At 49.7% G+C, this 26,808-nt stretch overlaps 1 protein-coding gene and 1 long non-coding RNA gene across 4 annotated transcripts; one reads left to right on the forward strand and one right to left on the reverse strand.

Annotated features, from left to right (window-relative positions):
* Positions 1 to 26,808, forward strand: A1CF (APOBEC1 complementation factor). 3 transcript variants are annotated; one of them, XM_027751142.2, is made up of 12 exons: positions 1 to 59; positions 6,376 to 6,519; positions 8,960 to 9,094; positions 9,382 to 9,512; positions 10,916 to 11,154; positions 14,324 to 14,488; positions 17,746 to 17,843; positions 18,680 to 18,950; positions 20,378 to 20,583; positions 23,089 to 23,225; positions 23,926 to 24,059; positions 26,487 to 26,808. In XM_027751142.2, the coding sequence occupies exons 2-12, from the start codon at positions 6,421 to 6,423 to the stop codon at positions 26,636 to 26,638; spliced, it is 1,767 nt and encodes a 588-aa protein (XP_027606943.1). In that variant the 5' UTR covers positions 1 to 59; positions 6,376 to 6,420; the 3' UTR covers positions 26,639 to 26,808. The 3 variants fall into 3 exon arrangements, with proteins under 3 accessions (XP_027606943.1, XP_027606944.1, XP_027606945.1); XM_027751143.2 differs by having other exon boundaries at positions 20,402 to 20,583; XM_027751144.2 differs by having other exon boundaries at positions 23,926 to 24,069; positions 26,487 to 26,587.
* Positions 6,392 to 9,680, reverse strand: LOC120324690. The gene is made up of 3 exons (XR_005566184.1): positions 9,618 to 9,680; positions 8,355 to 8,454; positions 6,392 to 6,725 (listed from the first exon to the last, which is right to left on the reverse strand). It is a non-coding gene; the product is annotated as an uncharacterized LOC120324690 (long non-coding RNA).

Raw genomic sequence — 26,808 nt, forward strand, 5'->3', positions numbered from 1 at the left:
CAAACTCTCCATAATCAAGGAGACCTCTTTCCCGGGTGGGGATCTCCAAAATTGCTCAGGTACGTGGCCGCGCGTTCCGCCCGCGGGTTTTGGGGTGTGGGCACCGGGGCTCCCGCGGAACGGGGCTGTTGGCTGGGATGGGGAAGGAGCGGCTCCGCCGTGTGCCTTCCACCCCCTGGCAGTGCCCCACCATCAGAGCCGTGCTTTGGGGGCTGCCTGACATCAGCAGGGCTGGGCTGGGGGGGCCGGACCCTCGCACCGGCACAGCCCCGCACCGCTCGCTTCGGGCTGGTGCTGACCCCGGTGGGGAGAGCGGGGCTCCCCGCGCCCCCCGGCACAGCTTCTGCCCGGCAGCAGCGGCAAAGAGCTTTTTTTTCCCTGCTTTCCTCCCTCTGACCGCGGTTTTCTGGCGGTTGCCAGAAAAGCGCAGGCAGACGAGGCGGAGGGGGGAGGAAGGGTTTTCCCCGCCGCAATTCGGGCTCGATCTGTTAAAGCGCAACTTTCCGGGGCTAATCATTAGAGATATTCCCAGCCGACCTCTCACTCCTCCTCCTCTTTGCAAAAGGTCAGTCCCCGGAGCGAAGGCGATCGCTGGTCCTAAGAAACCCTCAGTTTTCCCTAATGCCTTCAAACCATCAGGCTTTCTGCCCAACACACAGTGCCTGCCTTAAGCTCTTTCCCTCGGTGAAACAGCAGCTCCGGGTGGGAGCAGGCACGGGAGCAAGGCTGGTTTCAAAGTACCCGGCACATGATGCTGCAAATAAAAACAGGAGGGAGGGAGGCTGGGCCGGGCATCAGCTGCTCTTAGTCCTCAGAGAGGGCTTTTTGGGGCGTTTTGTGTGCGTTTGGTGACAGAGCTGCCAAAGCTGTGTGCAGGAGGAAAGGCGTTTCCAAGGGAGAAGGTGAATCCCAGGGAAAAGGGCCCGAGCAAAGAATTTGCTGGTTTAGGTGTGAAATGTTTTCTCAAGGCTCCGTGTGCTGCAAAGGGTGAAGAGCTTTCACCTTGCTTCTGGTTTATGCTGCTTTCCTGCAAATACCTGTGAGTTCCCATCTTCTGTGGAACCCCCTGAGCTGGAAAACAACCCTATGCCCTGGAAAAGCAAAGGGACAAAAGCCTCGTGCCCCATTGCTCAATCAGACTCTGTCCTGCAGCGTCTCACAACAGCAAAGAGCTGGGGTCAGCTCATGAAGCTCCAAGTGTCTGGTTTGGGGAAGAAAATGACGTATGTTTAGTGTTTATGTAGGTATATAAATGAATATATATTGCTTGGAGCCCGGAGGGAGGAAAAAAACCCTCAAAACCTTGATAAGCTAAAGGAAAACAGTTTCTCCAGTTTGGATTATTATGGGTAAAGAGTGAATATAATTATCCAGTGTTTCCAGAGGTTGTTATTCCTCATGAGGAGCAATTGCACCGGGGGAGTACCAGCACAAAACAGCCTTCATGAGATGTGTCCAAGTGACTCACCACGTTCAGACACGAAGGTGTATCGACCCCTGCAGGATAAACAGGGTTTCATTATCTCATTCATGGAAACAGTAACCAGGTTTCCCCGAAAGGGCTGCCAAGGGGCAGGCTCTGGCCTCAAATACCACCTTTCCTCCCCTCAGCAAAAATCCTGGCATTGGAGCCATCCCTTGGAGGAGGAAACAAACCCCCCGCTTTTCCAAGCAACTAACCCAAAAGTGAAGTAAAATGCACATTTTGGGGGTAAAAGCTGGATTCATCTTGCTCCTGGATGGATGGAGCAAAGCTGTGGGACCTGCCTGTGGCAGCTGGTAAGGAAACCATGTGTACAAGTAACCATGGGGAGGTGAAGCGGTATTATAATAGTTTTGTTTCTTGTTGGTGTGAGATTTGCAAGGCATAAAAGTGCCTTGGCATTTTAGAGCTTTAGTAGAAATCTAAAATAAATGAGAGTGTTCAGTGGAGAGAGGAAAATCAAACTCAGTGATGCTCTGATTTCAGGTAAAAGCAGCTCCTTCCTTTTCTAATAGCACTTGATTCTGTGACCGTGATAACTTGGTAGCATTGTCAAAACTTCATCAAAATTGAAGGTGAAATAGGAAACTCCAGGACAATTTGCACTTCCAAAGGTGTTAATTTCAATACAAACATCTGAAAAAAATGCAACCTCCCCCCCTGCACTTTTTTCTTTTCTGTTTAGCTGGTGGCCCTTCTTAATAACAATCCATTTTAAGGGCAAGCCCCTGAAATTGGTTGATTTCCAGAACAATTATTTCTACTAAGTGTGCTTGGCTTGATTCTTTTTTAAAAACAGTGTTAAAAACACTGCCTTAATTTGCTGCAGTCATTCACACTTTCCATCAGCAGCCATGCAAGGGGGGTTTTCCCACTGTGAGGGTGGATTTGCTAATTGATTCATGGCCCAGGGAACAAAGAAGGAGAGAAAGTAGTCGTGTTTCCCCCGGGTGACAGCAGCTCTCCTCCCTTACCCTTAAGGTAAAAAAAAATATCCCAGTACACTGGCAGCACTGCAAGGACTGAGGCTGAGGCCTGGAATCAAGGGAAAGTGCTGAAATCCCACCAGTTTCAGAAATAAAACATCCCACCGTGACTTGTGTCCTGGAAATAGTCTGGATGCACTGCTGGGCAAGTGGAGAAGTGGCTCTTAGGGACGTGGGTTAGTGCTGGAGGTGGCAGTGAGGGGGAACGGTTGGACTCGATGATCCTGGAGGGCTTTTCCAATCTAAATGATTCCATGATTCTGTGCTACGGGTGAAAGAGGTGGAAAAGTGCCCTGCTCAAAAAGGTGTTTAGATGTCCTTAGGCAGGGGAGGTAGGAGAGAAGGGGGAAAGCAGAAGCACTTGGAATATTGGGGGTGAAAATCCTGTTTTGCTGTGCTTGGGGTTCATCGTGTCGGGATTTGTAGCTCTTGATAAAAGAGAGGTTTGTTTTCTGTTTCCATCCCAGAAAAACCCCACTGATGGAGGAAAGCTCTTTAGAAATGAAGTTTATAAATTACTTGTGGATGACTTTGGGCTGGTAATTAGCAGGAGTGACCTAATTTCTAGGAGTGATGCTACAAACCTGTTCTCAAGAGGTTGTCTGTGTGCGTGTCCAAGCCCTGAGCGTGCAGCCTTGTCCAGTCCTGGCCTCCTCTTGAAGGAGGAGTGGAGGCTTGCAGAGTAACTCAGGCTGGAGGTGCCCTGGGCTGGGGGTCTCCAGCTGGACCCCACTTCCAGCAGGACTGATGCCACAGTTGTGACAGGCAGGTCGAGCCACCCCGGGGATGGGGATCCTCCACCTCTTACACACGAAAGGGCCGTTTCCCTGGGTCAGCCTGGGCTTTCTCCAGGAGCATGTGGAAGCACCAGGCACAGATTAGGGCCAGATCATCGTTTACACACCCCCAAGACACCACATTTTGCAGAGGCTGTGATTAAAACTTTATGCAACCTTGAGTGCTCTTGCTCCCTTATCCCTCATGGATTGTTTCAGCGTGTCCTGGAGTACCCCAGTGTCTAGACATGCTTGTCTATAGCCTGAAATGTTTGCAGGATGCCTTGTGAGAAGAGCCCAGAAAAGCTCGCCTGTCTTATCTCAGAAGGCAGGAGCCAGAGGGATATTGCTCCTGCTGCAAATGCATCAGCCAGGGACGTGCTCTCTTCCCACCCAGCCCCGCAGCCTGTGCTCAGTGCTCAGCGTTAAACCATCCCCGGGAGTGAGACGTCGCTGGAAATCGCTGCTCCCGGGGGGAAGAGCTATGGAGATGTCTGGCATTTCGGGCTCCACATGCAAATGCATTCCGAGCTGCAGCCGTGCAGACACCCGGCCTGCGAGTGCAGCGGGAAACTACGATTTGAGGGGGGAGGGAGGAGGAAAAAGGCTCTTGCGCTCCTCAGCTATGTAGGTCACGGCTGGGGGCAGGCTGGGAAGCTCACCCGCCGTGGAAAGCCGCCGAGGTTTTGCCTGGCTGCGGTCCAGCCGCTTTCCCGGCACGGAGAGGATGCTGTGCCCGCCGGCTGCAGGCATCCCGCTGCCTTCCCGCTGCTCCGACCGCCGGGGCAGCCTCCGGGGCTGCAGCACCGGTACACCCGGGAGAGAAGGGAAAATCTGGGTAAATCCAAGAGAAACCCGCGCGGAGCAGCCGCCCCTTTTCAGCCCCAGCCTTTGAGGTGCGTGATGATGGCTCGAGTCCAGCCCTAAGGGCTGACAGAGAGAGACCCGTGGGGCACTGTGCAGATTTACCCCGCTCCGATCCCTCAGCCCCCTGCCGACACCGGGATGCAGCAAAAGCAAAAATCCAAGGGGCCGAATTCGCGGCTTTGCTCCAGAGGGCTCGTTCAGGGTGTGTCTGCCCAGGCAGGGCAGGATGCAAAACCAATCTGGATTTTAACTGTTGTTTTTTGTTTTTTTTTTAACGATCACTTTCTCCTTCTTAAGCAGGCTGGGAAAGGATCCAGCTGGTCTGTGCACAGCAGTGTGCTGATCCTGCCCCGTGCCGTGCCAGCTCCGGAGGGGGTGGCAGGCACAGGTACCACGAGCACCGATGGGGCTTTGCTGCCACCCTCAGCAAGGGCAAAACGAACCTATAATTGGGTTGCTGTTGCTCCAGAAAACACTCATTTGGGAATTAGAGACGGGAGAGAGCTATTGCATTGAGCCATTCACCTCCCAGCCCCTGCACGTTGGTGGTAATCAAAACACTGGAGAACGTGGGAGCGTGGGAAAAATCAAGTAAAATCAGAAGGATCTCGCAAAGCTCCACAATAAATAGCTCCAAAATCTGGCATTTCGGAGGTGTCTCTGTTTCCAAGTGTTTGAGTCACAGTCTCTGGAGCTCAGTGTGGCAGGGCCCGAGTGAGACAAGGCTGAGATCCTCCAAACACCCATTTTTGGCACTGAGAATAATCCATCTACTTAAGTTTAAGGCACCTCTTTAAGTCCTCCAGGATCCAGAGCCATAGGAGCACAGAGCAAGGAATGTCCAAAGGCAAAGTGGCCTGCCCCAAACCTTACCTTTCCCCTCAAGGAGCCCCCAGAGCAGCATGTGTTAGTTAATAGAAGTGTTTGGTGTGAAACAGCTGCTTCCTGGAAAAGGGTTTTTCTGTTATTTCCACGGCATTGTGAAGCACTCAGGAATTCTGCCACAGCTGGATATATTGCCCTTCTTTGCCTGCATTTCTTTATGTGCAGTGCCCATGTTAAGTGCACCAAGAGACCTGCTGTACAGTGGGATTCTTTCATGTCTTTTCCCTAAAATCTGGATGTGGCCACAGCAATCCATCTTCCTTCCACTTTTCTGTTTCTCTGGATTTCCCTTCTCCTCTACCCAGCACCCCCACCACCATCCCATGCCCTTCCCCATCCCTGTGCCACAGGGGGTCACAGGGTGTCCCATTCCCCTCCTTCCCAGGACACCCCCCTTTTGGCCCTTTTGGCCCTGTTTGCTCTCCCAGCAATCCCAGGAGTTATCACCTTGCCTTGCCTGCACTTTTCTACAGCTAAAAGCAATTTAAGGCAAAACAACCATTCTGGATGACGCAGTTTAGGGGTTTCCTGCTACAAAGTTCTTGGTCCCCCCAGCCCTGGTTTTGCCCTTGCTGGTGTTCAGCACCAGCCCATCACCACGAGGCCTCAAGCTCAGCACTGCACCTGCTGACCCTTCTCTGTGTCTGGCACGTCCAAACGGATTTTGGATGAGCCCAAAGCTCAGCATTCAGGAAAAACGGGACATTCTGAAATGACAGGTGGTGAGTCCGCCTTACAAACACCCCCTTGCCAGTGTGGAACCCGAGTCAGACTCAGATTTCGGTTTTATGGTGTTTTCAACCCAAATCCAGAACTTTAAAAAAAAAAAAAAATTCCACAATTAGCCAGGAGCTAAAACTACAGCTCTGAACAAAAACATCCAAACCCCAGCCCCAAACCCAGACAAGATCTGAAGTTCTCCCATGTTCTTTATTTTGAAAAATAAAAATAGGCCAAATTTGGACCCAGGGCTTGTTTTTCATAAAGGGCTGGGCATGGTTGGTAGGAGGTTCCCTTTCCAGTGTCAACATCATGCCATGGCCTGAAGGACCCATTGTCACATACTCAGTGCAGGACTAAGCATTTGACATATTTCCCCCTCCTAAGACTCGAGCACTACTGGTGGGTTACAAATTCCCCCTGCATCTCACTGGAGCACTATCCAAAATCTGGCTGTGGGTTTAAATGCTATTTACTTTCATGCTCAGGGGAGATAAATTTTGCTTTTTTTTCCCCCCATGGTCGCTGTTGTTTTGTGTTGTTTTTATCTCAGAAATAACCGATTTAGGAAGAACGACCCTGTTGTCTTTCTCAGGAGGGTGGACTTTCTCCTCCGAGCCGTATTAATTGATTTAATTTATCTTAAATTTGATTGCAGTGAGCACCCCTAATTAACCTGATTTTTTGCTGATAATCACTCACAATGGAATCAAATCACAAATCCGGGGATGGATTGACCGGCACACAGAAAGAAGCCGCCCTCCGTGCCTTAATTCAGCGAACGGGATATAATTTGATCCAGGTAGGAATTCATGGTCACATCCTTTTGTGTGCAGTGTCCAGCTTCATCCTGGAGCTTCAGCAGGGGCTCAAGCAGGAAATCTGCACATGAGGTGCTCCTGGCTCATTCCTTTTCCCTCTGTTTTTCTCTGACACGTGTGCTGTCCTTAACCACATGGAATAGGTGCTGTCTTTCGTGAAGCAGGATCTTATTCCTCCGGGAATCCACTGCTTAATGCAAGGTTATGGTTAAAAAAACCACGATAAAAAAAACCAGCCCTGAGCACTGCTAAGTGAAGGTTGGGATTGGTGCCTCAAAGCCACGGCTGCAGAGGTAGTTCAGCAAATAAAACCCACCCGATAAAGCTTCAGAAGAGCGTGGCTGGACTGAGCCGGTCAGCCTTTTGTATAGATACAGGTGAGGCAGGTGCTTCACCTGCCCAGACACCAAAGGTTTGCTCCCAGCTTAGTCTTCAAGGTCTCCAAGATCAAGGCCTCCTGTGGTGGCCTCCAAGGTGGAGAGTGGGCATGTCCTTCCAAACCCACCTGAAGAAGTGTTTCTCAATTAACACCACCAAAACGAGCTGCTTTTTCGAAACCACTGGGCACTGATATGACCGACTGTGCATCCTGGAAGAAGTAGCTGAAACCACTGAATTTTAGGCAGGTGGAGGCCTTGAACTTTGCCTTGCTTTGCATAGCACTAGAGGGCACAACAGCCCAAAGCAAAACCCGAGATTCCTGGGAAAAAGCGTTTTCCTGGAGCCCTCAATCCGGTGTGCCCCAAGACCAGGCCAGCTGCTGGGTTTGTTAGCCCTGAGGTGGCTTTTTACTGTACCTGACCCAGAAGAGAAGTGACTTCTCTATGTCTTATATTTACTGTGGCTTTCTTAGAATCCCAGAAACCCAGACTGGTTTGGGTTGGAAGGGATCTTGAAGCCCATCTCATCCCACCCCCTGCCATGGGCAGGGACACCTTCCACTAGCCCAGGTTGCTCCAACCTGGCCTCGGACACTTCCTGTTATAGGGTCAAGAAAACTAAAAGACCTTCTGGTATATTCCTATTTTCCTGTAAGGATCCCTGTTTGCTGACCTGCTTTAGGCCTTCCTCCAAAGTCAGCTGTACAGGCATTCGCTTGCCTGGGATAATCCCAGAGTGGGGAGTGACCAAAGAAATGGCCAGGGAGCCAAAAATAGAAAAAGGACTGGAGTCCCAGCTCCTCTGGTAGGACAGGAGAAGGAAGAGAGGAAGGAAGGAAGGAAAGGGAAGGAAGGAAGGAAAGAGGGAAGGAAGGAAGGAAAGAAGGAAGAAAGGAAGAAAAATTAAACAATACAGGAAAGATAATTAAAAATAGGAGAACAGAGACACATCCATCTAGCAAAAACATACCAAAAAGAGGAAATATTGACTGGTCTTCACAGCTGTTGGGGACCAAGATCTGCCCTCTGCCTGAGGGAGCTCCTGGGGAGGCAGGTGTCACCCTTTGCCCCTCGTGGGGCCACCCACCATTGATGGCCCTGCTCTGTCCCTGCCGTGGGGCTGTCTCTGCCATCTCCTCTGCCCAGTCCTCCTCCTCTGAAATCCCTGGCACAGTCACAGAAAGTGCTGCCCCACTCCTGGGAGCAGGAAAGGGGGGGTATCAGGGTGCACCACGTCTCCATGCCCACCTCCAGGTCCTCCCCACGCCTTGTGCCAGGCACTGCTTCCTCTCCACTCTCCCAGCTGCTGGCACAAAAGTCTCTCTTCAAGGGCACTGAGCAGCTCCAGCACAACCTGATGCCAACAGTGCCCAGGGCTCACCGGCTGGACCCCTGCACTCCCATCTCTCTCCCAGATTTTCCCCTGCATGGCCCACCTTTCCCTCTCTGTTGGCTCTTTCTGAGGTCCTGATGCCTTCTGGTTTTGGAAGGTCCTTCTGCTTTCAAACACAGCCCTTCTGGTACCTTCTCTTTGCTCTGTAGAGTAGGAAGCTCTCCATCAGTCACCGAAATAAGAGGTGATTTCATTGTTAATAAATGTTCATGATTGGATGAAGAATCATGACAAGTTATAAGTGTTGCTGGTGCTCTGTTACACAGTCCACAACTGACACACAGCCCACAGAGATTCCCCTCCCAGAGCCAGGGAGACATTTCCCAGGCAATTTTCTGACCATCTCCATCTTGGACACCCGAAGTAGCAACTGAGTTGAATGTTCCTTAGCAAAACTCAGTACAAACCACACCCTTCCCCAGTACATCCCCAGTAGCCTGACAGGGTTATCCAGGTACACATTTGGCAGTGGGACAACCATTCCACACCACGTTACCTCCGAGGAGTCTGGGAAGAGCTGCTCCTTGAAGGGAAGGAGGGTGCCTGCCTCCAGCGTGTCTTAAGTGTCATTCCCTGAGAAGGGATCCATGTTTAAAAACCTATCTCTAAATATATCTAATCTCTATCTTTCCTTTCTCTCCGTGGCAGGAAAATGGGCAGAGGAAATACGGAGGACCCCCACCGGGCTGGGATGGGCCTCCCCCGGAGAGGGGCTGCGAGATCTTCATCGGGAAACTGCCCCGAGACCTCTTCGAAGATGAACTTATCCCACTGTGCGAGAAGGTGAGCCTGCATGGAGGGTGGGGGCATTGCAGGGGCTGTGCTGGTCAGAGCTGCCTTTCAGGGCTGAACCAGAGGTGATTCCAAGGCCAGGTTGGACGGGGCTTGGAGCAACCTGGGCTAGTGGGAGGTGTCCCTGCCCATGGCAGGGGGTGGGATGAGATGGGCTTTAAGGGCCCTTCCAGCCCAAACCAGTCTGGGATTCTGTGATGATTTGGCCCAGATGACTGGGCGAGCTCTGATCTTTAAACACCTCCCACCTTGCTGACAAACCTCTTTCTGGTTTGCAGATTGGCAAAATCTATGAAATGAGAATGATGATGGACTTCAATGGCAACAACAGGGGCTATGCCTTTGTGACCTTCTCCAATAAACAGGAGGCGAAGAACGCAATAAAGACCCTCAATAATTATGAAATTAGGTAAGCCTGGCAAACACCTCCACATCAGCTTTAAACCACAGACAGCTGGTGTGGTGTGTAAGGTATATTTTTCCTCGCGGCCCCAGAGCAAAGTTATTTAGATACCTGAGCTTTGAGAGGAGATCTACTCTTGTCTCCCTGTGCAGTTGCTGCTTTCTGCCCTGGTCCAAAGGACTCTTCAGAGTCAACGTCTTTTGCAGGGAATTTCTTACAAAACAACAACAGAAAAATCCATCAGGACATCGGGGAAAAAAATATTTTGCTTTGGATCAAATTAACTTTCCCCCAGGCATTGCTGTTTGTTTCACCTTCCCCTCTGAGCTGTTTGTTGTTGATTTATTCCTATTCACAGCCTCTCTCATGACAGATACCGTGGATGTGTTCTGGGAGACAGAGCAATTGCAAAAAATGCTGAAATAGGATGGAAACCAATTGGCAGAACAGTGACATTTCCTAATAGAAAGGAGCAGAAAAAGCCCTCATGGTTGTGACTAAAAACTGGGAACAAAACACCCAGAAATCAACAACATATGGGCCCATCAATATGTTTTGTTTTGATTTCAACCACACTTACTGTTTTTTTCCAGTTCAAAGTGGGATGAGTAGATGTCTCTGCTTAAAAGCCCTTTGACATAAACCATTCTGGCAACTTTATGGCTTTCATTTTTGTTTTTAATAAAAAAAGATGGGTTGTGAACTGCTTTACTAGCAACCCTAAGGATGAGCAGATCACAAGGCACAGAAATGTGATTTGTATCAGAGGCTGGAAGGTCTCAGGGATCAGGCTTCATCCACCTCCACCTCCTCCACTTCCTTCCCTTGTTCCAAAGACTCCTCTAAATAAGTTTTTGACTTCTCAAGACCTGTAAGAGATACTTTGACCACGAAGAGGTGAACAAAGCGCGTGTAAGGGAGTTTTTACTTCGGGATCTGCACAGCAGTTGCCATCAGTGAGGCCCCAGATGGTGTCTCTCCGTGACAAGGGATTTTCTTTCCCCAAAACCTCAGTTGTGAGGCCCAGTCACGAGTGGGAAGCCACAAGTCACTGATGAATGCAACAGATCTTGGCTCATACTGGGTGGCAACACAGGGGTCAGTGCTGTGACCCCTGGGTGTGGGCACAGCTGCCTGGTAGCAGCAAAGAGCAAAAGGGAGAACCCCAGGAAGCAAAAGCAAAGTCTGACTTTGTTTTCTCCCTGCCCTCAAATCCTTCATTTCAGCTGTGCTGCCTGACTGATGTGAGATTTAGCAGAGTGGCAGCCTCTGAGCAAGAGCACTGGAGTATCCGAAACAACACCCGGCTCAGAAGCAGGAGGCCTCGCGTTTTGGGACGAGAGAGGGGGTTTGTTTTAACCTTCCCCTCTCTCTGCCCCCGACAAACCAGCAGTGTCTTTTGTGCTCAGGAACGGGCGGCTCCTGGGGGTGTGTGCCAGCGTGGACAACTGCCGCCTGTTCGTGGGGGGGATCCCCAAGACCAAGAAGAGGGAGGAGATTCTGGCGGAGATGAAGAAGGTGACGGACGGCGTGGTGGACGTCATCGTGTACCCCAGCGCCGCCGACAAGACCAAGAACAGGGGCTTTGCCTTCGTGGAGTACGAAAGCCACCGGGCAGCAGCCATGGCCAGGAGGAAACTGCTCCCAGGTCAGCACAGAGGGAAGGGTTTGGCTCAGGGGGGCGATTCACTGCAGCTCCCGGGGGAGCACCGCGCTGGTTATCCACGCTGGGCACTCAGGAGCTGGAGTTTGGTAAGATACAGCTGGATGGATCTGGGCTGCGTGTGTCCAGACAGCTCTGCTGGAGGGTGTGTTTTATCATGTGGTTATATTTGGGTTATACATAAAACACAGCCTCTGTTATGGCCTCTCTGAGGGAATCACTCAGGAAAGCACCCGAGAACGGATTCATTCTTGAGAAAGTACTGAGGGTGCTCCAGAAAACAGGTTATTTTCCGTGTGGGAAGAAAATTTTGAGTGAGGAACTGCTTTAAACAATGTTGAGAATAAGTCTATGAAATTTAGTGCTGGGGGACAGACAAAGGCCACTGTGAAGCAGAGAGGGGTTTAGCAGGTGTTAGATGAAGAAGTCACTTAACATTCAGTGCATTTGCAGGAGTTTCACCACTTTCCTCTTGCTTTCTTATGTTCTTATGTTTCTTATGTTCTTATGTTCAACAGCTTCTGCACTGCTTTGTTGAACCCAGCTCACTTGCTGGGGAAAGCATCCAAAAAACCTCCTGGTCTGAGACTTGTTCATAACCCACCAGCCTTCTTTCACCTGTTCTATCTGACAGCCCATGAAACATCCTGCATAATTTAAATCCTTTTTACTTACTGTGAAAAAAAAAAAAAAGAGCATGATTTGAGCACTGAACACTCTTGGATATTGTGGGATATCTCACACTATTCTTCCTTTTATTCTGCGTTTTCTGCGTCACTTCAGCAGAACTCCCTGACTGTGGGAGCACATTCAGCTGCTCTGTGCTTCAGCACCACTCTTCCATGGTTTCTCCATGGAGAAGGAAGGCAGGAGCAGGCAGAGCCACAGCTGCCAACCAGCCTCGAGGGAACAGGGCGCTTGAAATCCTGGGCAAAGGCAGCGAGACAGATGGAAGGGGCACACGTGAACAGACATGTGCAATTTCCAGTTTGGGGACATCTCAGCAAACAGTTTTTGGGAATTTCAAAGGCCTGAGCAGGAGCCAGACATCTTCTGATGTTCCAAACATACAGCAGGAACTGCAAAAAAGTTCCAAGCCAGAGCTGAATGTGTGTCCAGGGGATTCACTGGATGGATGAGAGGTGGAATATCCTTATCAAGACCCTTCCTTTAGTCTGAACCTCGCTGCTCTTTGAGGGAGCTCTGTAGAAGAGGCAGAGATGCTCAAAAATGGAGCTTAAAAAAATTTAAAACCTTGTCCTGTCTCCTGGCTAAAACAAGAGGGTGGAAGTTTAGCAAGAGGCTGGTGCAGGACCAAGCTCAGCTCCTTGCTGCAAGTCAGCTGGGTTGTTATTCCCACTACTGAGCTGGAAATAGCAGTTCAGAAAGGGGCACATAACCATGAGCACCCATCTCTCTGTTTCTGCTCACCAGTGGCTCAAATCAGACTGTGCTGTGCTGAAAGCTGAACATCAGCTCGGCCTCACTCCACAGCCCCTGGCTCGTTCGTGAGGGATTCAGAGGGAGCAGCATCTTTCCATTCAGTTTGATCATTTACACTTCCAATACAGAAAAACGAGTCTCCAAATCCTACCCTCAGCCTCTGATTTTGTAGCTCCCACCCCATCTTAGATGGGTTATCCAAGCAGAGCTGCAGTGTAGGATGCCTTTTTAGATCTGGCAAGGAAAGTTTTGCAGGATTTTCTTTTTCCCTTCTGTTGCAAATGATTGGTTTAGGCCATTTAAATAATCACCAGCAGAGTATCAACAAAAGCTGATTTAACATAAATTTGCAAAGGCACGACAAAGTTTTATGGCAATGTTGACTCTGTTACTTACTAAATAGATAAAACACACAAAGAAAAAACAGATTAAAGCAATCTAGAATGATTTATCTGGGAGGCAAAAGGGTAAGGAGGGAAACAGTAAGGGAGTGAACCCCCTTGCCAAACTTAGCCTGGACTCGATCAATGGTTTGGATCTAAACGATTTATCAATTGTAACATTACCTAACTCAACTCAACAGCAGCACTTCTTAATATATTGACTAATTTAACATCAATAAAACGGTTCAATTGAATTCTGCCTAAGTGCAACACAACCATATATCCAACTTGACCATTAATTTAATTATAAAATCTAAAATGGCAACATTTGCAATACACGCGCACGCAGAGATAAAGTGCAGACAAAGTGCACGGGAAATTCCCCTTGAATCCAGGGAAATGCTCCTGTCGGATGCCTTTGCATGTCCCCAGGGGGCGGAGGGTTGAGCCTTGAGGAGCGGAGGCGTCGCCCCGGGCTGTGTCCCCAGCGTTCAGCCCCTCGGTGCCACCCGGGGAAGGCGGCAGGTGAAGAAACCATCGCTCCCCGAGCTCCCTGTGCCTTGCCCGGGGTGCTGCTCCTCACTGCCATTCCCACAGCTCTGGGACGAGTCCCTCTCGGTTACATATTAAACGTCACTAATTGACCAAGCAGCTACTTAAGGGATTAGGTGGCTCGGTGCAGACGATTATGGACCTCAGTGTGATAAGGACAGACACCACCACCTTTAACCACCTCTTTGTTTGCTCTTCGTGTTCTCTGCCCCTCAGCAGCTCATCCACAGCTTAGAGAGCCCCGGGGCTCACCCTCCACACCCACACCCTGGTTTATGCCTCGTTATTTTTTGTGTCCCTCCTTTCTTCTGCTGCAGCTTCACCCAGCGGGGCCCAAAGGAATTCAAACACACGCAGAGACATCCCTGCTTTTGCTGTTTCATTTCATCCAGCCAGGACTTCAGGATCCCTTTTTGTGTTATCTAAGGAATGAAGCTTTTGCAGCCAAAAGGGATTTTTATACAGTTCCCTTTGAGGGAGCGCTCCAGGGAATGTGGAATTTAGTGAATGATGCCATATTTCCATTTCTTTCAATTCTGGACGCTGTATTTCTGCAGGCACCTGAACTATTGGTGGGAGCAGGCTCCAAGTGTGACCATCTGCTTTCGGAAATGAGTTAATGAAGCAGCAGTGCTTGGAGCTAGAAAGGCTTTTCTGGTTGTGTTTGGAGAATTTGGCCCGCTCTGCTGCTCACACTGCACACGAAACAGTGTCTGAGCAGAAGGGAGAGGAACCAGAGCCTGTCTGAAACACTGACCATGCCAATCCCTTTAAAGGAAGGATCCAGCTCTGGGGACACCCCATCGCCGTGGACTGGGCAGAGCCAGAGGTGGAGGTGGATGAAGACACCATGTCATCAGTAAAAATCCTCTATGTGAGGAACCTCATGCTCTCCACCACTGAAGAGACCATAGAAAAGGAGTTCAACAGCATCAAACCAGGTAGGAGCCCCCTGATGCTGCAGCTCCTGAATAAACGCCACTTCTGCAAGTGGAAATATTTCTCTGGTCATAAAATGCCAAAGGAGGAGATAAAAATAGCTGGTTCTCTGCTGTGAAACGTTCCTGTGTAATGCCACAAAAATGGTCATTAGGCTGAAGGCTCCCACCCAACTTGCACACCATGTCATCCCATTAAGGGCAGCTTATTTTCCAGCTAACGACACTGCTAACCTTTTTTGGGGGATTGGCAACTGGAAGAGATCCAAAATGCTGCATGGGGATGCCTGTGTCATAAAAATGATTTGGAATCATTTCAGTTCTTTCTTTAAAAAAAAAAAAAGAGAGAGAGCTGGTGAAGCAGCTGGGTGATTTCAACATTCTTCTATGGCAAGGAATGACAAAAATAGCGTGATTTAATACAAATCCTTTTTATCTAATCTATCTAAATTCTGAACTCTGTAATTTTCATACATCCCTTCCCCCCCCCCATTCTCCTGTAAATTTGTGAATAATCAGCATTTATATTACACGCACTTAGGGTGAGGCTTTTCAAAAAGCAAGTAGATTTGTTGGGGATAAAAATCCTGCTGCCTTTCCAAGGAGATTTTACTTCTGAGCAGCTCCAGCTTTAGGAAATTCCACCCAAAACCAACAAAGTAAAAATAACCCGTTTCTGCAGCTCTCCAAGCCACACAGTCCATTAGGCATTAGGAACTTTTGCTTGGCAATGTGAATCTCCTTTCATCTCGTTCCTATTAACTTCCTTCTATTAATTTTTTAAAATACACTACAGAGCTTCATTTTTCCTTCACCAACTTTTCATGTCTGCTCTGTACATGCCTTTTACTGTACTGGGCTGCAATGCAAAGCTCCTTATGAGGTTTTCTTGTGTCCTTCCAACATTTCTGCCTGATACTTTTAGCCACCACCAAGCTGTTGGAGACCCCATTTTACCCCTGAGTTAAATTTATGTCATCACCCTCTCTTAACTGTTTCCTTCTTTGATTTACCCAGTTTTGCTGCTGAGCACTGAACAGCTCACACTCCCCAGAAACACATTTATGCCCCTTTGACACTTTGGTAACAGTCATCTGCTCTGCTCCTAAGGCAAGTTTTCCAGTACAGCAGCAGAAGTTCTGTATCATCTTTAATTTTCACTTCATCATTTCAGCGCTCGTGTTGGAATTTTTTTTTAATTGTTTGTTGTTTTTTTTTTTTCCCAATGGACAGCTTTAATTTTGGTGGATAAAGTGGGTACATTAGATCAGCAAAAATTTCAGCTTTGGGGAGAGCAAATGCAGTTTTAGTGGGATCAAAAAAGGCAGCAAGGATGCGAAATTATTCCCTCCCCTGCTTTGGTTCTCTGCCTCATTCACTGAGCCACATTTCAGCACCACTTACCTGAAGTTGCATTTGATCCAGGGCATTAAGAAGCTGCTTTGACATTACCAAGTCACCCAATAAAAGATGATCCAAAGGAGTTATGATCCAGAGGTCCCCATGACAGAGCAATTCCCACGTCTATGGCTCCACAGACACTGCTTATGCATCTTAAACTGTGGTTTACTGCAAGTATCACCCCTTAAATCTGTCCCAAATTCAGTGCTTGGTGACTTCTACAGAGAGACACATCTCATCGAAGAGCCCTGCCCTTGCTCCCTGGGGATTCTGGCAAAATCCCTCATCCCTGCTGAAGTTTCCAGCAGGCAGCTCGTGCTCTCCCGGTGTTCTGAAGGGGGCAGTACTCCCCCTCCGACGTTCCACGGGTGTTCTCTCCAAGGGGAGCTATCACACTGCTTTGCCCCGGCTGAGGCAGAAGCAGGGAAGAGCAAACTTTTAGGCTCAGGAGAGGATCCCTGTCATGGAACACTCCCAGGGAGGCAGAAGGGGGATTTTCAAAACACAGCGAGTTCATTAAAGCCTCGACTTGTAAACAAGGCATCAGCATGTAACTCCCACAGCTTCAGGCTTGGAAAAATCACCTTCTGTCCCAGAAGGACACAAAGTGCTGCTTACCATTCCAGTGCTGCTCAGATTATGGGCTGGGACAGCTCCATTTATCCCACTGCAGCTCCTAATGGCTCCCCCTGAACACCTGAGAAATTTATTTTCTCCTGCATTTATCTAGGCAAGTGTTTTTGTGGCAGTGTGACATTTCCCTGTGCCCCTGTTTGGCTCTAAAGGGTAAGAAGCCAAGGGGAGAGCTGTCGAGCATCCCTGAGCCAAGTTTCCAAAGGATGTGTTTGGGGGTGGTACTTTTGGAGGCTGGGCTGGCTGATGATGTGCTCCCCAAGCTGCAGGAGCAGGGAACATGAACAGTTAAAGAGAGGACAGATGTCTGAAGGTTGTGGCCATGGGGAAGAGCACTGGTGGGGTTATTTTGGAGACAAACATCTCAGTGCTGAGCATCTCGGTGCCGACAAGTGCCCAACAGCAGAGCAGCTGACAAGGGAAAGGGAAAGCTCTAGAGGGACGACACAGGAGAGAAGAACAAGAAGCCATTTACATTTGAATTATTTTGGGTGATCACACAGGTGTTAGAAGGACTCAGGCTGGAGGCACCAGGTTGGGGGTCTCCAGCCTAAGCCCGCTCCCAGAAGGGCCAACACCTCAGCTGGAGAGGCTGACTGGGGCCATGTCCAGCCCCATTTGGGGCATCCAGGGAATCCCCACTGACACGGGCAAGGCTGTTTCTTAGCAAGAGACCTGCTGTCCCTTCAGTCCCAGCCCCTCCCTGTGCCTGGGGCTGCTCTGTTCCAGGCAGGACTGGCTGTTCCTTTTTGCTGAACATCCTGAGTTGATGAGTAAGAGAAAAGCCTCCTCGTTTTATGGCAGGAGCATCAGCTTCCCTGAAGCTGCCTCCAAGCACCACACATGCAGGAAACCATGGAGATGGGATCACATGGGGATGTTTCTTGTAGCTGGTGCAAGCCCTGCTCAGCCAGTTTAGTGGTCTGTCACAGAAGGGAGACACAGGACCAAAGGTAGTGTCCAACAGAGCACTTTGGACAGGAGAAAACCACTCCAGTTTAAAGGGAAACTGGTGTCTGCTCCCCAACTCCTCTAGGGTGTCTTGAAATACTATAACCATTCTAAATTTACTTTCCTATGCCATATACCTCCTAAGAGGTATCCTCTTGTTCTTGTTCTTTTACCCTTTGCTCTCCCAGGGCTCATAACCTGACACAGCTGCTCTTTCAGACCTGTATTCCCCAATTAAAACCCATTTCCTACTAATACTCCAACGTTTTCTACAGGTGCGGTGGAGAGAGTAAAGAAAATTAGAGACTACGCCTTCGTGCACTTCAATAAGAGAGAACACGCTGTGGAAGCTATGAAAGCATTGAATGGGAAGGTAAATACTAATTCCTGGAGCTTGGGTACATTACATTACACACACTGAAACAAAGCCTCCTGCTTTATCAGCTACAAAAACCTCCTGGAGGTGTCATCCCTGTTTTCGCTTTGCAGGCTGCTTTTATACTCCTGAATCTGTTTTTCTGCAGCTCTGATGTACACAAACTATTCATTTTGGCTGGCTGTATTCGTGCTAAATGTTTGCCCAGCTCAGACTCTAGTTCACTGCTCAGAAAAAGTGGTGGGGGGGAAAGCAGAGGAAGCTGAAAGAAGAACTAGCAAAAGAGGTGGTTTGGGCTCCCTTGGCTCGCACTCACATCCTTGTTCCACGTCTGCCAACAAAAACACTCGCAGGGCAGCGTGTGAATGGCAAACTGGGACAGACAAGGTCAGCCCAGAACATCTGCTCCCGGTTCAGATGCAGGTTTGCAGGGGGGGTGCCGGATTTAGTCCCTGTTGCGCCGCCTGTGTAATTCCCGGCGCTGCAGTGCCGGGGCTGCTCCCAAGGAGGTGTTAACCCTGCTCCTATTCTTAGTGCTACTGCTGTTCCCCGCAGGAGCACATGGAATCTCGCTGGCTTACCAGCTCCTTGGCAGGGAAGTGGAGCCTTTGGAAGGCTGTTCAGCTAAGGGGGCGGGGATGGGTGCTCTCAACACCCTAAGACTTTACACCAAGCCGGTGCTGCCGTCTGCCTGTGGGAGGGGGATTTGGGGGGTTTCTGGGGCCGGTTTCCTTCATTTTCTCATCCCATTAGCAAACCCCCTCCCTAGGCAGGATAACCCCTGTGCACTTTGGAGACTCACCCTCCTGCCGTGCTCTCTCCCCGCCGGGAAGGTGCTGGACGGGTCCCCCATCGAGGTGACTTTGGCCAAGCCGGTGGACAAGGACAGCTACGTGAGATACACGCGTGGCACGGGCGGCAGGGGCCCCGTGCTGCCAGGGGAGTACACCTACACCTTTGGGCACGTCTACGACCCAGCCGCCGCCTACCTGGGCGCCCCGGTGTTCTACGCGCCCCAGGCCTACGCCGCCATCCCCAACCTCCACTTCCCCGCCACCAAGGGGCTCAGCAACAGGAGCATCATCCGGCCCCCCTCCATCCGAGGTAACGCCCGCCACACAGCACTCAGCTCCAGCAAAATAGCTCCTCCTACATGTGTGTCGTTGGACACCGCCCTGGCTCCCGGACCCCTTTCCCAAAGGGATGGAAAACGTGGGGTTTGGCCTCTGTCCTTCCCAGTTTTCCAGCGGGCCAAGCTGAAAGAAATCACCATTTTCCTGGAGTAAGCCTGAAAGAGCTTCCAGATTGCCCTCGGGCCAGTGAAAATAAACCACAAATCCTGGTTTTGCCCCAGCAGGGAAGACCAAATAAAACAATTTTCCTTTCCCCCCTTCAGAGCCAGACCCCACAGCCAGCCACCAGCACAGCTCAGCGCTGTGTTTCCTCTTTGCTTTGAAGGTCACAGGGAAAGTTTTACCAGTCCTGGTGTTTTCTGACCCAAAGCCATGGAGCTTCCCAAGGAGGTCACCATACCCCTGATGCAGGGTAGGGAGCCAGCACTGAAATCAAGAAAGCCATTAATGATGTGCTCTGGGAGATGGAGCCCTGTTTTGGGGGGTCATCAACCTTATAATAACCAGGGTATTTCTGAAAACTACTGGGTCACTGCACCTGGGACCAAATCAAATCCCCCCACACTCAGCTACCCCCAAATTAAATATCAGTGCAGACATCATTTGGTAAGTGCAGAAGTAAGTTTGGGGTTAGCAAAAAAAGAAAAATAAATAAATAACTCTGCTCATTTGATCCTCCTTCCAAAGATTATGCCTCATGTCCCCAAGCCCATGGCCAAGTCCCACAGCAGGCTGGGACTCTGTGTGGCACCCCAACAGGGCTAACCAGGACCATCATGGCCAGTTTTTCTCCCTTCACAAGGAAGGGGACAGGGCAGCCAGGAACACCCCTTGCACCTCATGTTTTTCCCACACAGGTGAAAGCAGCTTCTATGAAGTTTGCACTGGGAAAGGTGCAGATGTGATAACCCACCGTCCCTCTCTCGCCTTATGTTCTCCCCAGACCCCCAAGCAGGGTTCCCTGAGGAAAAATGGAAGTGTAGTGGGGGAAAACAAAAAGGGATTTTCATTTATATAAGGCTGAAATTGTATAAACTCTGAATTCTTCCAGAAGGTGAAATTACGCTGGTGGGTAACAAAAGATACCAGCTGTCCCCTCTCCACATTTCAACTACAAATGTGGGTAGAAAGGCATCACGAAATCAAAACTGACTAGAGAAGATGGGAAATGGGTCAGAAGGAAGCAGGTCTCCCCAAAAAAGCCTCCCCTACCCAAGCATAAGAGCCCAAAAAGAAAGGGTGTCGGTGTCGAGCCGGGGTTATCCCGCAGAGGGGCCTCCTGCCCGTCTTCTTCCCCCCCCCCATCCCAGCAAGCAGGGCTAACTTTTCCATTTCAGCAAGGCTCAGGGTGGTTTTTCCCGTGATTTGATTCAGTTTAATGCCTTCTTACATTCCTAGAAATTTACATGAATGTACCTGTAGGGGCTGCGGGAGTTAGAGGCCTGGGAGGTCGCGGCTACCTGGCGTACACGGGCCTGGGCCGAGGATACCAGCTCAAAGAAAAGAGGGGAGAGGACAAACTCTACGACCTCCTGCCAGGGATGGAGCTCACGCCGATGAACCACGTCACACTAAAGCCCCAAGGGATCAAACTCGCTCCTCAGGTACCGAAAATAGCATCAGTATCCCGGCCAACCGTCGCCTTTGCCCAAAATGCTTTGGGAAAACAGGCCCCTGATGGGATCTGCGCCGGGGACTGCTAATTAAATCCCTTCCTGCACCTCCAAAAACATTAAAAAAATCAGTGATGCTGGTTGTGCCTTGTAATATCCACCCACCTCGCTGTAGAACAGCGTCCACTCACAGAGCCCTAGAATTGTCTGGGTTGGAGGAGACCTTTAGGATCACCATTGGCCACGGAGGAGAGCTGGCACAAACACCCACGGGGGTCAGGTGAAATCCAGTCGTGGTTGTTCCTCCGTGAAAGCACCGAGGGTAAAGAAATTCCCACCCAAGAAGGGTTTGATACATGAGATGCACCCCCCGGGGCTTCACCGAGGGGTGAATGAATGCACATGTAGGGAAAAATAAGGTGCATTTTCAAACAATTTATGGGGAAGGAGGTGTTGACCACAACCCAGCCCAGTGCAGAAGCTCTGGTACCTCCAGGAGGTTTTTGATTTGGTTGTGCCTGTGGGCCTGGGATCCAGATGGATGGATGAGGGCTGAGGAGAAATCCAGAACAAATTCCCTGAGTCTCTGAAGGTCCGGCTCTTACAGTAACTCCCTTCCCCTCACCTTCTCCAAAGCAACCTGAGAAACCAACTTCACCCTGAATTTTGAAGCTCATCTTTGCTTATTGACACTGAATTACCACAGCATCCAGTTTGCCACAGTCTGTGAAAACATCCTTTTTTCCTCCCAGAAAACTGGATAGTGGGATTTTTTCCCTCCTACAAAATTCCACAGTGCCCTTACCCTATTATATCAGAACCACAGAACGGCCTGGATTGGAAGAGACCTTAAAGCTCATCTAGTCCCAACCCCTCTGCCACGGGACACCTTCCACTGGAGGTGTGAGATCACCTGAGTGGTTCTGCAGTGCCTCAGGGCGGCTGAAATTCCCCTTTTCCTCTCCCCATCCTTGCCAAGCCCCCTCTGTGCGTGTTCCAGCACTGAGGACTTGCTCTGTGGGGCACATTTTTCCAGCAGCTGAGCTCCCTAATCCCCACCCTGGCTACTGTCTCACAACAGCAGGTCTCAAACCCCTGCAGTTTGCCTCATGGCAGCCTCGTTAACGGGACAAGCTCATTAATACCTGTCAGCACGGACAGGCTCTCCCATCCCCTGTGCTGAGACCATTCCAACACCCCCTTGGAACGATTTGGTTCTCGCTGCTCAGCTGGGGTGCTCAGTGTTGGTGCCCAAATCTGCTTTATTGAGGATTTAGATGTTGATGTGACATTATAAACCCGCCACCCACACGAAGGTGCTGGGACAGCAGGGAACAAGTGTTGCCCCAGTCCAGAAATGTAATGAACTGTTTATTCACACACCAGGTGCTGAACTTCAGCGGGGAGCTGTGATTGCAAAATTCAAAGCAGCACCGATGTTTATATTTTACATTTGCATTTTAAATAAAATGGAGTGCAAGTTTTAAATAGGCAAGACTTTGGGGTGACTTAACTGTGGCCTTCCAGGACCTGAAGGGAGCCCACAACAAAGGTGGAGAGAGGCTATTTACAGGGATCTGGAGCGACAGGACACAGGGAATGGTTTCCCACTGCCAGAGGGCAGGAATAGGTGGGATATTGGGAAGGAATTGTTGGCTGTGAGGGTGGGGAGGCCCTGGCACAGGTTGCCCAGAGCAGCTGTGGCTGCCCCTGGATCCCTGGAAGTGTCCAAGGCCAGGTTGGACGGGGCTTGGAGCAACTTGGGCTAGTGGGAGGTGTCCCTGCCCATGGCAGGGGGTGGAATGGGATGAGCTTTAAGGTCCCTTCCAACCCTAAACCATTCTGTGATTCTGTGGGTAAAAACCCTGAAATCCAAAGGCAAAGCAGGAGTGTTTCTGGACAGCAATTCCCAATTACCATGGAATCAGCTGTGCTGGGACTGAGGGCAACGTGGTTCAGCATTTCCCTTTCAAACTAAAAGCAGGAGTCGCCTGCTGAAGCCTGTGTAATTAATGGGATGGAAACACAACCTTTTTTCTTTCTAAAAAGAAGGCTATTTGGACTTCTCATGCTCTGTAACCCACTAAGCCAGGGGGTCAACAGAGCAGTGAAGATGAATGCAACTCAAGGTTTTTTTTGGTACTCTGAAGTAGGAGAGCAGATATGGAGTTTTTGAGGAGAATTCAAAGAAAACCACTCTGAAACCAGAATAAAGCAGCTAATCAGCAAAAGGACAAAGGCATCCAATTTAACAGGGAATAACTTCAGGAATTAAACAGGTTTTTGAAGTAGAAAACATTTAGATTAATCTTATACTTGAAGGGGGCTGTAGTAACCTGTCTGCCATTTATTTTATGTTTTGTAAGCTTTGAGGAAGCTGCCACGACTCCCTGAAACCCCTTGGAGGGAAGGAAGGCAGCTGCCCAGTGCAGGGGCTGGGTGAGAAGGCCTCTGTGCACCAATTAACCTGAGCAAAACCCCCTTTTCTTCTTCTAGATCTTAGAAGAAATCTGCCAGAAAAACAACTGGGGACAGCCTGTTTACCAGCTCCACTCTGCAATTGGCCAAGATCAAAGACAGCTCTTCCTGTACAAAATCACCATCCCTGCCCTTGCCAGCCAGAACCCCGCCATGTATGTAATTATTTGAGGTATTCTGAGGTTTAGGATTCATTTTTTAAATGGTATTTTATCTAAAATCTCTCCTCAAAGCACAGTCACACGGGTCTCTATTCCCTTTTTTTTTTTTTAATGTATTAGGGAGAAAAACATCCACAACCTAAACTAGACCGATGTCTGCCATGCTTGGTGCTTTCTCTCTCTGGTGGTGCAAACATTATAGAAGGCCAGATATAATCAGGCAAGAGGGGGCTTTTAAAGACAGAAATAAAACATACCATAGCTCTTGTGGGGAAATGAAAGGAGCTTGAAGAAACCTGCTGCTATTTAGGCTCCAAATACGATTCCAAACATTTCTGACCTAAAACACTCTTTGATGTGTATTGTAAAAAAAAAAAAAAACACAACACCCCCTGATTGTGTATTTTAAAGAAAAAACACAGCAGGTTTTTTTTGGTTTTGTTTTTGACTGAGAAAAGCACAACAAACTCTGAGAGGACTTTGTGTCCAAAACGAGAGCCAGGGTCAGTGACCTCAGCAGGGAAACCAGCCCACTACGAGAAGAGTGCTCCCGTTAGTGCAGCAGCAGCAGCAGCACAGGAAAATAAAGCTCCTGTTTGCTGTGTGGGATGATGGCAGCTACAGGCAGACCAAAAGATCTCTCAGGGAAGCCCCAGGGAGCACAGACCCAGCTAACACGTTGCTGTGCTCGCAGACATCCCTTCACGCCGCCCAAGCTCAGCGCCTACGTCGACGAGGCCAAAACCTACGCGGCAGAGTACACCCTGCAGAGCCTGGGCATCCCCGTGGAGGGGGCAGAGGTGCCTCCAGCAGCACCAGCTTTTCCAGGTACGGGAAGGTCTGTACAGCAAAAGTCTCCTGCAATGTTATTTTTCCGGCTGCTTCCTTGCGGGTGTGCAGAGCGAGCCTGGCTTAGCTGTGCCCCCCCACGTGCCTTGACTCGTGTTACTTGTGTGTGGGGCAGTTTTATCACAGAATCCCAGAGTGGTTTGGCTTGGGAGGCACCTAAAAGATCCTCTTGTTCCACCCCCTGCCATGGGCAGGGACACCTCCCACTAGCCCAGGTTGCTCCAAGCCCCGTCCAACCTGGCCTTGGACACTTCCAGGGATCCAGGGGCAGCCACAGCTTCTCTGGGCAACCTGTGCCAGTTTATTGCCTACAAAGCAATTTATCTCTAAACCAGGACTACCCAAATTACAGGGTACAAACCACAGAGTAGCTCAGGCTGGAGGCACCGGGGTGGGGGGGTTTCTGCTCCAACCCTGCCACAGATGCAGAAGGCTGTGTGGGGCTGTGTCCAGGAGAGCTGGGGCAGTGTCCAAGGATGGGGAACCCCACCACCCAGGGGCCCATCCCAGCTACATACCTCCTCTCCACTCCTTCCAGTTTGGGAATGCCTCCCTTCAACTGGGAGTCCCAGGCAAGGTGCAGGATCCAAAACTGGAGTGCCACATCTGGGATGAGTCCCCTCCCCGGACCTGCTGGCTGATGCCACCCAGGATGGAGCAGATCTTCCTCACTGCAAAGACACACAGTTGTTTGATTCATGGCCCATCCATCTCCCCCCCCAGTACCCCCAACTCCCTTTGAACCAACACTTAGGATTTCACCCACCAAAGAAATGACGTGAAAGTTTGGATCTGATCCCAGCTCTCACACCCCCACTGGAAGAGTAGTTTTTTTTCCCAGTTTGGGAATTCATACTCAATAGCTCTTGCAACTGCTTCAAATAGCTTGGGAAGCCGTGGAAAACCCAGGAATCCGGCTCACAGGCATTACATTTACCATGCTCTCCAGCACGATGGTTATTCTGATGTAGTGGCAGCAGCACACGCCAAACTGCACATGAGGAATGCATTAGTCAGTACTACTGAGTTGTTTGGAGTGTCTCAAGGATGGATTTTTTAAAAAAATAAAAATCTATCCGGCTTCCTGCCACAGGAGTCCACAAAAGCCACAGAAAAATCAATTTGTCTGGGTTTGTGCAGGGCTTCCGCAGCGTGGAAACCAAATGGGCTCTTTATTGAATCCAGTCCCCACTTACTGCCTCATTAGAATCTCTCCTTTTCTTTCACCCACCATTATTTATTTGTCTTGGAAACACAACAAATTGACAAGCATTGAAGTCTCTGCTTGCAACACACGCACTGGTCCTTGATCAGGGCTTGCTGAAGGCCAGCTCAGCTCAGGCCATGCCCGGGTAGCAGCTCATTCCTCTTGTGATGGTGGCAGATATGCCTTAAAACACTCAATCCCTGGTCAAAACATTGCACCTCGCTTTGCTCATGCAGAGAAAATACTCTGAACAGCCACGTCACTCAAATTAAGGTGAATTTCTCAGGTTTTCCCCCAAAATAACGCTCCTGATGAGGCAACGTGTGCTCGGCGTTGCCCAATATCACCATTCCCCCCCAGCAGGAGGAGCTCAGCTCTAACTGACCTTGAGTTGATCCCATTGCCCAGCTGGTCAGACAGAGATTTTGGAGCCAGCAGATCCAATGGATACCCCACCCCAGCTGCTCTTCCCAAATTTAGGCTTTGTCTTAACTCCTGATTCTTTCACGACACAATGGTGTGCTCTGGTCAACGAGCTGCCCTCGGAGAACCCAGCCCCAAACCATATTTGTTTTTCCCCAGTGATTCACTCCAGCTCAGCAAAGCAAACATCTTCCCATGGAAAACTTTGAAGTGTTGAAACCACATTTTCCATTAGAAACTGACGGGAATAAAAAAAAATCCAGCCTGCTAAATATTTCCTCCTCGATGCTGCACGGAGGGAGTTTCCCTCCTCTCTGACCTGACTGTCCTGAATTCCATGTGGTTTGACTGCGAAGGGTATCAGAGCCATAATTTCTTCACGAAACTTGCCCAAATTTCCCTGATATTATGTCATTTTCTTGCCCTTCTCATGCCACGCGTGGGAGGACGGGTACAGAGCACATTAACACCCTCTTAGCTCAGAAATAATCAAAGCCTACGGAAAAAATATTTCACAGAGAGAGGTGTTTTTCAAGCACCGTCTTCAACAAACTGTAGGTGAGGAAGTGCATTAATTTTCCAGCTTTTTTTCTCAGCCCCCTTTGAAAAAACACGCCAGCAATGACCCATTTAATTTAATTAGATCATTCCCATTAAGAAGCTCACTGCTCCCTAGGCCATCCCCGTCCCCGGGGGATCAAAACCTGCCAGGTGACGGTGAGTTTGGAGTGGATTTTCATTAATCTGCAGTTTTTTTCCTTCCCTTTTCCCTGCAGGATACACCATTGCTAATGCAGCTGCCACTGTCACAGCCACTCAGCTCAAACAAGCAGTGACTGTGGGACAGGATTTAGCAACTTATGCAGCGTATGAAGCCTATCCCGCCTTCGCGGTCGCCGCACGCAGCGATGGCTACGGAGCATTTTAGTCCTGGCTTTAGTCAAGGTCCCTTAAATCAAGCACAGGCAGAAAGGAAAGAAAAAGAAAATATCCCAGTCTGGTAATTTTTACACCCTCTCGATTTTAAACTCACCTGTTGCCTGAGGTTCATCTTAGTCGGAGTTTCAGTCCTGGAGTTCTTTAGGTTCGTAACGGGAT

This window comes from Pipra filicauda, unplaced genomic scaffold (assembly GCF_003945595.2).
Source record: "Pipra filicauda isolate LSUMZ 115617 unplaced genomic scaffold, ASM394559v2 scaffold652_size184016_pilon, whole genome shotgun sequence".
Classification (NCBI taxonomy): domain Eukaryota; kingdom Metazoa; phylum Chordata; class Aves; order Passeriformes; family Pipridae; genus Pipra; species Pipra filicauda.